The 13,816-nt window shown below is 40.5% G+C and overlaps 1 protein-coding gene across 2 annotated transcripts in view; it reads right to left on the reverse strand.

Moving 5' to 3' along the window:
- RLF (rearranged L-myc fusion) overlaps window positions 1-13,816 on the reverse strand; it is a 50,994-nt gene that overhangs the window by 10,576 nt on the left and 26,602 nt on the right. For both annotated transcript variants that reach the window (XM_027694045.1, XM_027694044.1), the window contains exons 5-6: window positions 7,922-8,124; window positions 1,806-1,942 (exon numbers count right to left, since the gene is read on the reverse strand). In XM_027694045.1, coding sequence (XP_027549846.1) covers window positions 1,806-1,942; window positions 7,922-8,124 — 340 coding nt within the window. The remainder of the gene's footprint in view (window positions 1-1,805; window positions 1,943-7,921; window positions 8,125-13,816) is intronic.

Below are 13,816 nucleotides of genomic sequence, written 5' to 3' on the forward strand. Positions count from 1 at the left end.
ATATCATGCCTCATCAGTTAAACTGGCTGATCTGACAAAAGCAATCCTCTAAATTAAAAGTTTTATGTCTTATCAGCCACTTGAATTCATCTACCTTGTGGCTAAATAACTGCTCAATCCACAGCTGTCCCCAGGAACACAGGTGGAGGTCAGTGAAAAGGTCACTTCATCGAACCACAGCGCACCATCAGACCAGCAAGGCATCCTGACTTTCAAGCAACAGTCTTTTTTAAATAGACTTATAAAGCCTCAAAGTGAGAAGCAATCTAGTGGTCAAGAATTATTACACCAGTTTCACAAGACAGGAGTCCATCAGAAGGTGACTTTTTCCATCTGTGCTCCATCATCCTGGAAGCTTTTCTCTCCAGTGGGTCCAGACAGCATCATTTGTGTGGAATGCTGTTGTACAAGGACTGCTAAGTACAGTACTAGAACTTGAATTTATACATCTATACAATGTCAGTGTTCCTTTTAGACAGAAGACTTCATTCTCCCATCTCCGCCCTGGGGAAGGCAGCTGGAACTTGAGGAGTCTGTTGGGACAGCAGCAGAGGGGGCACCTGCAGTATGCATGGACAGAGCAGCACGGTTTGACCCAGCACCTTTTCTCTCAAGAACGACTAACAACAGTATAGACATAATAACGAGACCTCAGCATGAGTGACACAAACCTGCTAACACCTTCTATAAGCAGGGACAAACTTATGTTACTGGACTGTGCTAACATTTGTATCTTCAAGATTTCAGTGCCTGTCACCTAGGCTAGCCAACTTTAAAGTACCTACTCAGTTACAGCTGCACCATATTTTGTGTAGCATTAACCTGAGGCAGGACCCACCCAGGGTCAGACTGACAAGGAGATGAGAAATCTACAGCTTTGAATTAGAGCTATGGGACCTGAAAATTTCATTGATATTCTAACTACTTTTAGTTCAGACTTCATACTGCAAGCAAAGAAATCTACTCACATTTGTACTCACAAAAGAGAGATGTTATTCTGTAAGAATAAATGCTACATCCTCAAGCCCGTTCTCCAGTCCCAACAGTCCAACAACAGGAAGTCTGACCCTCTTTGCTTGCATCCTAGGGATATAGCTTTTAGAACTGACTGGACCAGGCTGAACTGTCAATCATCCTGCAGACACTGCAGTGCTGTAAAAACTTTTTTAATGGCTTTAAAATGTGGAGTGAGTAGATGAACAACGCCACAGCTACCTGAATCCAAATTCCCCAAGATATTCTCAGTATGTCTGCCTATGTAAAGCTTTATCCAGATCAGGATTTTAAATGGGAGAAAACTACAGATTTAGCCATGCCTTGAAAGCCATAACTATATAACTACAAATCCATTTTGTAAAGGGCAGAAACCACCTCCTCTGCTTTGGCTCTAGGATTTTACCACTGCTGAAACAGAAGTGCAGAAGGTTCTGCAATCTCCAGCCAGTTAAGAGGGCAGAGAAGTTTTATGGTCACAATTCGGCCAAGATCTAGTACTACAATTGTCAGTTATAGAATATCAACTGAGAAAGCACTGACCCAGCACCACTGACAGATCTACTACCCTGCCAAAGTGGTACCGTTCATGCCAACAGTGTGAGTGCCATTTCACTTTTAAATGGTTCAAACATTACTTTTCTCTAACTGTTCTATTACTGTAGCAACTATTTATTTTGTCACAAGTTATCTAGAAAGCACTTCAGTCCGATACACTGCTCAACTTCAGGATATATCCACTTCCTCTAAGTATTCTCTTGCACTGAAGTCAGTGAGGAACAGTTAGCAGTAGCAGCAATACTTATACTTACCAAGAGCAATACACATTTGCTGTTTGAAGCTGATGAGTAAGATATGTTGTACAAAGAATAAATGCAGTGTTTTCTTGCCCCTCAGATTCCAGATTACAGATGATGTCCAGTACCTCTTTGCAATCCACCTTTGCAATCTTAAAGAAAAAAAAATTAAAATAAAAAGCACTTTATTCTCAGCACGTTTACAAAAGAAATGTGTGTTTACTGTATCAAAGGAAATGGTCTCACAAACACACAAACAAAATATTACACCTCTTTTTAATACCCAGAGCTCGCGCCACACTTTCCAGCTACAGAATGGCATGAGAAGTTTATACATTTGTTCTGGTCTCTTCTCAGTATTAGTTTTCTTTGGGACAAACTTTCCATTTTGGGCAACTTAGCAAAATACTTGCATGCGGCAATCATAGGTCTAAGACTTCTCATACCCTCTCTCTGCAGTGCTTGCAGGCATTCTGGTGTTACTTTTGAAAACTAGAACCCAGGTCCAAAAAGGTCAAGAGTTATGAAAAAGCCAGTCTTTTTCTCTTTGTCTGATTCTGAACAACCCCACTCCAAAGCATAATGTTAAAACCAGAAGTGTTTAGAGGAGTGTGCTGGGTTAGGCAGTGGTAGAGTTAATTTTCTTCCCAGTGGCTGGTATGGGGTTGCATTTGGGATTTGTGCTGGACACAGGGTTGATAATAGATAATCTGATATAGAGATGTTTTTGTTATTGCTGAGCAGTGCTTACACAGAGCTGAGGCTTTTTCTGCTTTTTGTACTGGCAAAGAAGCTGGAAGTGAATGGGAGGTTGCGAGGGGACACAGCCAGCACAGGTGACCCCAACCAACCAAAAGGATATTCCAGACCATATGACATCATGCTCATTACATAAAGTGGGGGGGGAGGGGGGAAAGAGGAAGGGTGGGACATTTAGAGTGATGGCGTTTGTCATCCCAAGTCTCTGTTATGCCTGATGGGCCCCTGCTCTCCTAGAGGTGCTGAACCCCTGCCTGCCTACAGGAAGCAGCGAATTAATTCCTAGTTTTGCTTTGCTTTTGCTTCACCTATTAAACTGTCTTTATCCCAACCTACAAATTTTTGCACTTTTACCCTTCTGATTCTCTCCCTGCTGGTGGGGGAGTGAGCGAGTGGTTGCGAGTGGCTTAGGAGCTGGCTGGGGTTAAACCATGACAAGGAAACACAAATCCCATGGAAGTTTTGGAAAGTCTACTTAAGACAATACATATCTGTGTATCAAAGCAGGAGGTTAGCTTGGTCATAAGCCACAAACAGTAATTATTATGAAGAGCTTTTACTATTAAGACAACACTATTTTTAATATATTTTTCCACTGGATCTATTCCACTTCACAGAACAGTCTGTACTCTAGCAACACCTACTTTTAACAGCTGTTCATATTATAAACATTTCAAATGTCTTGTTCACCATGAAAAATAATGACACAGAATGAACAACAGGAAGTTAAAATAAACTAATTCTCACAGACATCTCATTCAGCAGGAAGAGCAGAAGAAGGGATATTACCCCAGTTTCCTGTTCAGGCCTGACATTGTAATTCATTGAGCAGTGTCAACATCTTATAGGGTTCACTGACTTTTGCTATTTAACTTGAGACCCAGGACTGACCTTTTGCAGTAGACATTTCTAGAGCGATTCACAAGCTGCAAGGGCTTGCAGATGTGTCACTTTTGCATTTGACAAAGTAAAATACAGCAGATTATTTTTGGGGCAGAGGGGGTTGTCACTACTCACTTCTGGCAATAGAGAAACCTTGAGGACTGATTTAAGGGACAATGCTTTGCTGTCTAAGGGCACAGATATCATTGTTCCTTGCATGTCAAGAGATAATAAGCCCAGAGAGTATCTGCAAATCAATTGCCACCTCTACCAGGCTGGGGAGGGCGGAAACGCAAGCCCATACCAAAGGCCACATGACAGAACAGTGAAGGTGTTCATCACTGCCCAGGAGAGAATAGGGCTGTTGTAGCTAACAGGACACTGCTGTATGCTATCTTGTTGCTACTGGCAACAGTCCTTGCCAGTAGTACCTTTCTTGTGCTGTCACCAACTTTTGGTACCTACAGGTACACTGGCCTTGCAGTTTGGGTGGGAAGTCTAGGTGAATACGTCTGATAGCTGGGCAACTCCAGCCTTCTCATAATATTCTACCATCTCTATCCACTCAGCTATTCCTATTCTTTATAGATTACAATTTCCATCAGCATATTTTATAAAGCAAATTCGGAAAGCAAATCTAAGTGACACAAAGTTCTGTCTTTGATAATTTTCACAATTATACACTGCCATTCCCTCGATACTACAGTAAATATTCTTAAATAACGCAGAAGCTGCCTGCAAGTGGTTTGATATAATTCTGATCTTCCAAATCTCCAGTTTTAGAAAAATAAAAATTGTCAGTGCCTGTAAACACAGGACATGTTTCCTTCATAGATCTGAAGACAACATGGCAGGCTACCTGTGAGTTACTTGGCCAGACATCACTTGACAGAGATCATACTCACCACCAATTCCATTAAAAGGACAATCACTGAACACCACCTCCTCTGTTTTAAAACCTACAAACTTAAACCCTACTTATTTCTAATGCTACAGAATTATAAACCCCACATTTTTTAATAGCCATCAGTTACTCCTCACTCAGACTTACATTGTAGCAAGACCTGGAACTGCTGCTGCGCACTGGATCAGCAGGACCAACATCAGCTCCAGCACACACACAGCCTGGTGCTCGGAGCAGCCTGCAGCCACACAGTACATCAGAGCTGCTCTCCTTCTCACACACCAACTAGTGTTCCTTTTGGACAAACTCACATTCAGGACATTAACTACTGAGTAAGCAACAAGGCAATTTGTTTCAAGTCCTGTTTATTTCAAACTTGGTCAATGATGATCCATCTTGTTTCAGACCTCGGGGTTTTTGCTTTTTTCTTGTATTTTGGGTGTTTTTTTAATATTGAAGACAAAAAGTCCAAATGCGCAGCTTGAAATCATCCAACAATATCGTCAGTCAATTAAGTGACAAACCAGACACATATTAAAGCATCTTTACTAAACCTGCAATGCTGACCACCCTTATTCTGTTACAAACCCAACAACTCAATGAAACTTATGAGACTACAGAATGAACACTGTCAAGTTATGTTAAATTAGAATTGCCGAATCATGCTGTCATCCTCCTTGTGTTCTGTTAAAAAGGATGCCAGTTTTCTCCTCAAAGTTATTCCACAGAACATACAACCATGTAAGTCTTTGTCCTCTGTGTCATTTTAGTTTGAAGAAAAAGTTGTAACGTTACAATACTACTTCATTTTTTATGTCATCATAAAAATTTCCTACACTAACCTAAACCGTCTACCATTTTGTAATAGGAATCATGTTAATACTCCTTATTTGGAGATGGCCTCCAAAAGATGACTGTTTATTTTACAATTAAATTTTTTATGAATGGGATAAAGGGCATTTGCTTAAATTCAGATTCCCTGAAGTGCTTTACTCCCAAGACTTTGGAACAGTCTTTCCCAAAGGAAGTCCAAACTAAACAAACCCTACTTTGACAATAGGAGATGGCTATATGAAGATCATCATTCGTGATGCCTAGCCATGATGATATGAAGATCATGTCACCTACCAAAGATGTTAACATTCACCAGAGATGACATTCAATTTGGCTTTAATTTTAACTGGTTGTTGCATTTGAAAACCTTGTTTTATTGTTACATGTGGCTGGCACTTGCCTTGCGGAGAAAACCATCTTCGACTATGGAACATTTGGGGTTTCATGCTTTTGCAATAGTAATAAGTGTTATTAGCTATTTAATTAACTACTGTGCAAGAGAATTGCTTTAATAAGGATTTTAATTGATCCAATAAAATTGGCAAATTTAAGCCAAACATTGGAATTGGTCAGCCTGACATCAACCTTGAATTCCGTTACTTTCTACATTCTCACGGAGCAGCACAAGACTCTAATGAACAAACAATTCTATAGGTTTATTCCTTGTTACACATGTGCCTCAGGATCAATTCAAGGTGCCAGGAGGTACCAGAAATGCAAGGGACCACTTTATACACAGTGTATATACACACATACACTGAGTTATAGCCACACATACATAGCCATGCACGCACATGTGTGTACATATCTCTACTGATATATGCACATACAGATATATATACACACACACGTATGTGTATATACCTGTTATTGCTTATAGACATAGATATAAGTAGTTTACCAGCTTTAACTTACAGGAAGTCAGTAATTTAACTTCCACACCTGACTTAGCCACCCCAATCACCTCCAATTCCTGTAAAGGGATGATCATACATTGTCTAATCTTCCAATATAAATTCTTTCTCTCCAATCCTCCCCCAGCTATCTTCACTCCTATTCAACCCTTCCGTAACATTTACTTTCTTAGCCAAGCCCTGCTCCTCTACCTACCCCATCCTACTCTGAACTTCAAATTTCATTTAACCCTTGTTTCATTCATTACAGTTTGTTCCCTCTTTCCCCTGGTGGGTTTTTGGTCATTGCCACCTCTCATTCCCTAACAGCTGCCATTCTTCGAACTCTTCATCTTTCACCTTTTCCCATCCTTTTTCCCCACTTGTCATTAGATCTCACAACTTTCTACCTGAGGAAGATTGTAGGTAACATGCATGTGTAACAGAATTCTTGTCTCTGAAAACAAAGGTGTGAATGAAAGTGTTTTAGAAGTCTCAGACTCCAGCAATTCTGTAAGAGTGCCAACTGCACAACACCCGTGACTGAGCATGCAAAGAAACATGCCATGCAAATCCTTATATTGCCAGTTATTTACAACCTTCTGGCACTGGAACACCACTAACTACACTTTTCGCAGCGCTGGTTACAGGTCCAGTTAAGTCAATAAACTGTACTGTTTTAAGATACTCCTTTGATGCTTAGTGGTTTCACTTTCCCATAAAATGTTTAATTCAGCAATAAATTGATTCAATTAATCAACCTCTGTTTCAACTTTTATACTTGACTGGCAAGAAAAGACTGTTCTGAGTATCAAGTTAAAACAGCTACAGCTACACTTCACAACCCTTAAATTAAACTAAAAAGGAAACATTTTAATATGATTTCTCTGCCATTCCTCAGCAGCAGCCAATCCAATCAGAGAACATGCTGCAAGTTACCCATAAACTCCAAAACCTCCAGCACGCAGACTGTGTCCGCAGTGAGCTGTTAAACGCATTCCCTGCTCCTACAGCACACTGAGGGGAATCTGGCTCAAAGTGCAGACTGAAGAGACACCTATGCAAATACTTATATTTCAAAAGAAATATTTTTAAAAGAATGTTAATTAAAATAGTTAACACATACAAGAAGAACACTCTGGCACTCATGCAGGAAATGCAAGACAGAGTTGCCTTTTCTTTTTTTTTTTTAAATATCTCAGGCTTCCCTCAGTTTCACTGAAGTTTACTTAAAATGCCCAAGTCCAACATTTAAAACTACACCAAGTGCATACAACTCTAACAAGTGAGACTGATCTCATAACAGGGGTGTGACGTCAAGAGGCAACAGAGGCAAGAATCAGCTGTGTGACTGTTACTATGGCAGTGCGTGAACACAAATTATTGCTATGATTGTTACTGTATCAGGAAGACTAATTGCTAAAAACGAGTTTAGAATTCAGGAAGAACAACTCTAAAGTGGATTTTGTTTGTTTTGTGATTTTTTTTTCTTCAAACTTCTCTTTCTTAGGTCAGAACAACTAGAAGAAAAGCAATTGCTCTGGTACCATTGTTTAGAGTCAGAAAAGACAGCTTTCCAATTATATTTTTCTTACTATTGGAACTGAAGTTACAAGCTTTATTTTAAAATTTCAAACATCTAACCTCTAATGCAAGCATACATACATACTATCCACACATTTTATCCACAGCAGCAGTTCATACAAATGTTCTTTCCTACTGCAGTCTGCAATAGATCATTCTTCTTTTGGAACTCTGCTGCAACAGTTTCACTCTTCAGCTTCAGTTTTAGGTGTTACAGAAATAAATTCTAAAATGCTTGATAAATATACATTCAAAAGGGACTACGGATTACTAACCTCCTTAATGGAGTCTTCATTAGGCAGCATTGAACACACACATGTGATGTAGGCTTGGCGAAAAGATGAAACATTTGCAATTTCTGGAGAATCTGCACACAATTTTGACAAGAAAGTGGCTTGGGGGATGCAGTTTGACTTCATCAAATGTTTTATTCGCATCTGCAGAAAGGAAGGCCCTTCTCGTGTAATCAATTTATTAGCTAGGAAAAGAAAAAAGCCTTTGAGAATAGACCAATTTACAGGTGACACTTAACTGAAATTGTCTCACTGCATTCACACTTCTTTACAAACTTGTGTAAGTATGGTCAGTGTTCTTAGGAAACTCTAGGCATGATGGGAAGTGACAGCAATGGCATATCTTCTGCCAAACTGTGCCAGAAAAGAATGCTGGGCTATAGAAAACAGACACACACACCATCCCCCACCCCCCTCCAAAGAGAGCACCATTAAGGCAGTAAGGACGTATGCCACAGCAATGGCTAAAGGACACTGATCACACCAGACAGATATCAGCAGTTTAACTGAGATTCAGAATCTTTACCTTTTAATTGTAGCTTCATATTCCAAAGAATCAAAAACATTTCAAACCAATCATTACATGCTTTTCAACTAGAGAGTTTTCCACCCAAGTTGTTAAAACCCCACATAATGCAAAAATATACAAAATTAGTTGAGGGTGAAAATGTTATCTTTGCAGTACTTTTGAAGAATTGTGTTTAAGACATGCTAGGCTTATGCTCTAGATTAAACAAATACAACTAATCATTATGAGACTTGATAACTAATTCAAAATTCAATAGTAAAAATGCAACTTCAGATTATTTTTGTAAGCAGTTAGCAAAATGTACTTATTTGGATTAAAAACCTCACAGATTTAGTTTGATTCTCTTCCCAGGTGTCTATCACAGAAAAAAGTTCAGTTGGAAAGGACCTGCTCCTCACAGGACTACCTGAAATTAAACTATATGACTACCAGCATCAGCCAAATGCTTCCTGAACTCTGGCCGGATTGGTGTTGTAATCATTTTCCTGAGGAGCCCATTCCAGTGCCCAACCACCCCCTGGGTGAAGAGCCTTTTCCTAACGTCCAATCTGTGCTGCCCCTGACACAGCTTCATTCCATGTCCTTGTGTCCTGTTGCTGGTCACCAGAGACAGGAGATCGGCACCTCCTCCTCTGCAGCCCCCTTGAGGAAGGTGCAGACTGTGATGGAGTCACACTTCAGCATTCTCTTCTCCAAGTTCAACAGGCCAAGTGACCTCAGCTGCTCTTCCCAAAGAGGAGCCTCAAGGCCTCTCTGTGCCTTGGCCACAATCCTCTGGACAAATCTATTAATCTGATGTTCTTGTATTGAAGCACTCAAATTGCCCCGAGGACTCGAGGTGAGTGCAGCCTGGTGCAAAGCAGAGTGGGACAGTCACCTCCCTCACTCGGCTGGCAATGCTGTGCCTGATGAATCCCAGGACACAGTCGGCCCCCTCTGGCTACCAGGGCACACTGCTTACTCGTACTCAAGTTGCCATCAACCCAAAGCTCCAGATCTCTTTCCACAGGGCTGGTCTCCATCCCCTAATTTGTCCATATAACCAGGATTACCATGTCCCAGGTGGAGAATTCAGCACTTGTTAAATTTCATATGGTTGGTGATTGCCCAGTTCTCTGGTCTATCCAGATCTCTCTGTAAGGCCTCTCCACCCTTGAGGGAGACCACAGATCCTCCTGATGTAATATCATCAGCAAACTTACTTAATGAACATTCAACTCCTGCACCAAGATAATTTACAAAAACACTTAAGAGCGTTGCAACTAAAATTGAGCCCTGGGAAACCCCACCAGTGACTGGTCACTAGCCAGACTTAATCTTATTTACTGTAACCCTTTGCACCCAGCCCATCAGCTCACTGGGTGATGGACTTGGCAAGCTGTGTGCTGGATATTTAATCCAGGGTTGTTGTGAGACAGCATCCAAAGCTTTGCTAAAGCGTACTTTGCCTTGGCTGATGAAATTGTATGCTTCCAAACAGCTGTAGTGCTCTTTCCAGCTTAACATAAACACCTACAGAAAGGCTTGATATGAATCTCCAGATTTATACATATTTTAAAAGATCCTTGAGAACGAAGAGATGATTCACCACATTCTTACACTACGTGCAGTAATACATATCAACCAAGAAACAAATGGTCTGATGAATGGCAGAATAACAATGGAAATGCTTCAGACTTTCTGATAAAACACATACTAGAATGGTGCCCTGCAGCAGCTGTAGTCAACCAGTTACCTGTGGAGCCTGCAATAGCCTCTGGATTAGTTAAAAAATAGTTTGGTTTAGACTAAAAACTTAGTGAAAATATTTTTATGCAATGGCTTTTCCACTGCACTAGTATCTTATTATTACTATGCAAGATGGGTAGCTAAGAAACCAATAGCATATACGTTTCTGAAAGAGAGGATTGTACGTAACACAGAACAAGGAAGTTTTCATGCTTTATGCATGTAAATTATTGTCCAAACAGAAAAAGAACATGTTCTAACAGACACTACACTAGTTGGCAGAAGGCTCATAATGTGCACCTAAAAACTCACTTTAGGAGCCAGGCACGTACCACATGCCTGTAGTGAGAGCTGTATTCTGCAGAAGTCTGCTTAGTGGCCCATTAGAGGTAATTTTAAGATTCAAGCCTATGGTAATGGTTTCTATTTTTCACAGGAAAAACCTCTGAGCTTTAAACTCTTGACCCAGCTGACACTTCACATTAAAGTAACTTCAATGGATAAAGTAAAAAGAACTGCCTGACCAAGAGACAGCCTGTAGCAACATCTCCAGACCTCCAGTTGGTAGGAAACAAGCATCCTCTCTTCATTAAAAATTGCATCTGTATGACACCACGCTTGAAAATTTATCAAGGAAAGCTAACAGCATTTCAAAATGGATCCTATTTGATATAAGAGGTTGTTACCACAACATGATGGCCAGAAGACCACTGTTGAGGGAGAAGTCCCAGAAGGCTGGCTTACCCAGCATCAGATCGCTCACCTCTCCTGGTGGAGTCTGCTATTCATGGGCCTGGCGGGAATGGGGTTTAGTGCCCACAAGCAATTCAAAGCAATTCTGTAGCCCCTGTTTCTAGGGCTCTCGGCTCACAGAATAACTAATTTTTTTTCAGGTCCATGGGAAGAATAAAAGAAAATATATTCTCTTTACCTACTCTAAGAATTATTTAGATTCCCCTTGTTTACACAGCTAGACATGCACTCAGCAACTGCTTAAATGAAGCTGTACTGACATGTCAGAGCCAGCGAGCCAAGACATGGGTGGTGTTTTAAGAGTACCTGCAGTCAGCCAGACAAATTAAACACTTTCAGGTTAACAGTCACACTTTTATCTTCCAGCACAAATGAGAGAAACTTGCTGATGAAGGTGAATAGGAGAGAGGGTTTCAACTTGCTGCAATCTTTGGGAGCAGCCAGTAAGCATGTCCTCCCCAAGGGCAGAAGGTCTGTGCCCCTGGGACAATTCTTTATCATCTAAGGGAGTGTGTAATGAACTCTGCAATGAAGGCAAATGACAAATCAAGCTCCTCTGTCATGCAGATGATAAGTGATGAAGGCAGGAGCGGAGTTCAGAAATAAGTCACTAGTCAGACACCTCTCTTGGCAATTAGCTTTCCCTTAAAGTGTCTGTTTTTTTCCAAACAGCCTGCTTGCAACAACCTCTCTTTTCTGAAAAAGGAACAAAAACTCATTTTGCTGTCTATCCTCAGAACAGTTGTTTTTCCCTCAGAGAACCTAATTTTGCACTCAGTCCTAAATCTGTTACATTTCCATATATGTCCATGAACAGACTTTCTTGTTCCTTCTCTTTCTAGACCTCCTGCTGTTGTCTGTTCCGTCAGTGTTCTACCAAACATCAAGACTAAAACAGCTTGCTATAAAAATCAGTGCAGACACCCTGCAACCCTTCCCTCTTCAAAATCCTTTAGTCAAAGGGCAGTGCAGTTCCAAACTCCATACATATCCAAAGAGTTCTTTTATCCCAGAACCAAAAAGTAAGGATAGGAGATTCCCCACTCACCCAAAATACTTGCAGTAAAAGACGGATTTAAATAACAACACGATATTGTGAATACAATCTTTATAAAGCATGGATGGCACTAGAGCATGGAAAGACTCTGATCGCTATGATAAATGTTCACAAGAAACAGCATCTTGGGTGAGCATTTCTGCTGAAAGTACCTCTGGAACAGGACAACAATGAGCTGAAGTGCAGTAACATATGTTAAGTACGCACAACTGACATTAAGGTCTGTATATTTTACAATAGCAGTGTGGTAGACAGTTCTGCCAGCTTTCCTACAAACCAGCTTTGGTCAGAGACATACCAAGGTGTTGGTGTTCATCTGCTGCACACAGCAACAAGCTCACCCCAACCTCCTTCATCCTGAAGGATACTGTTTATTAAGACAAAAAAAAAAAAAAAGTAGTCCTGGAATATTAAAACTAGCTGCCCGAGGCACAGAACAACTGTGAGATATCACAACTGCTGAAGAGCACCGATTACAGTCACGTTGGGATCCTTGTATCATTTAGTCATCCAAAAGGCCTAAGCAGCATGGATTTTATGGCCCTTTCTTCAAGCAAATATTAATGCCCCAAACGACCACCCTAAGCCTGCTGACAGTGAAAATCAGGAACCATCACCCTAGCACATCAAAGTGAAATTTATTAACAGCCATACAAGCAGCAGACAGAACCTAAGCTGGTATGAAACTAGAGCTGGAACAAATTTGGTAAACCATGTTTACAGTTGATGTCAGCTCCTTTTCCAGGCCAGTGCATAAAAAAAATAAATAAAGAGCTTTAAACAAAAGAGGCAGGAGCATGACACATCTTCAGGATTGTTCATTCAAGTAAATATATGATGATCATTAACATGAACCACCACTTCACAAAACACAGCTCCATCTAGGCACACTGTGCTACTCTTACATCTGGTTTACCAGTGTCCCACAGCACAAAAACTAGGAATGCTTTTCAGGCATACACCACAAAAACCCAAAAAGCATGAAATACAACCTATTCAAAGAAATTAAGCTTTAGATGACTGAAATAGTACTCACAACAAAACTTCAGAAGATACTCTGCGAAGTTGCTGTTGTACTGAAGGATAAAATGGCAGTATGACTAAAACAACTGAAAGCCCATTGCACTGGAGCTCCTTCTGCAGTCCTTACTCCCCAAGCGTAACAGCAAAACTGCCACCCCTGCTGGGACCTGCAGAAAGTACATTTTGATTCCTGCTATTTCTATCAAATGGAGCTTGGTGGTCAGTAGAGAACATCATAAAGATCAAAGAAGTGACAGAAGTCAGAAGGAAGACAAACCTGGTAACTCAGTGACATATGATCTCCTACTACAGAAACAAGCATTTGCTTGGTATGATTCTGAAGGCAAAAAAGGATTAAATTAATCCAGTAGACATCTAGAGATAGTTGTTTAATACCAGCTCCAATCATGTTCTATACAAGGTCGAGAGAGTAATTCCAGCTACCCAGACAGACTTTCTGCAAGCCAAATGAAATCACAGCAGCATCTGACTGCCTAGCACAGAGGAAGCAACGGACTGAACAAAGAAATGGAAGTAAACCAAAACCAAGACTTTACTAATCCTAACATGTGACACAGCTTCATGGATCAGTTAATATTTCAGCAATAACTTCTGTAGTTACTGAATTGCATTTGTCTTATGATATCAAGAGGATAAACCAGTTACATTAGAAGCACAATCTAGGAGTCAAAAGATTTTCCACGCCATAATATGTCATAATGATCTAGGGAGCAGGATTTCTTTAAGTTTTCATTTTGTCTTGCACCAAAGCATAGGATAAGAAGTC

This window comes from Neopelma chrysocephalum, unplaced genomic scaffold (genome assembly GCF_003984885.1).
Source record: "Neopelma chrysocephalum unplaced genomic scaffold, ASM398488v2 Primary Assembly neopelma1_95b, whole genome shotgun sequence".
Taxonomy (NCBI): domain Eukaryota; kingdom Metazoa; phylum Chordata; class Aves; order Passeriformes; family Pipridae; genus Neopelma; species Neopelma chrysocephalum.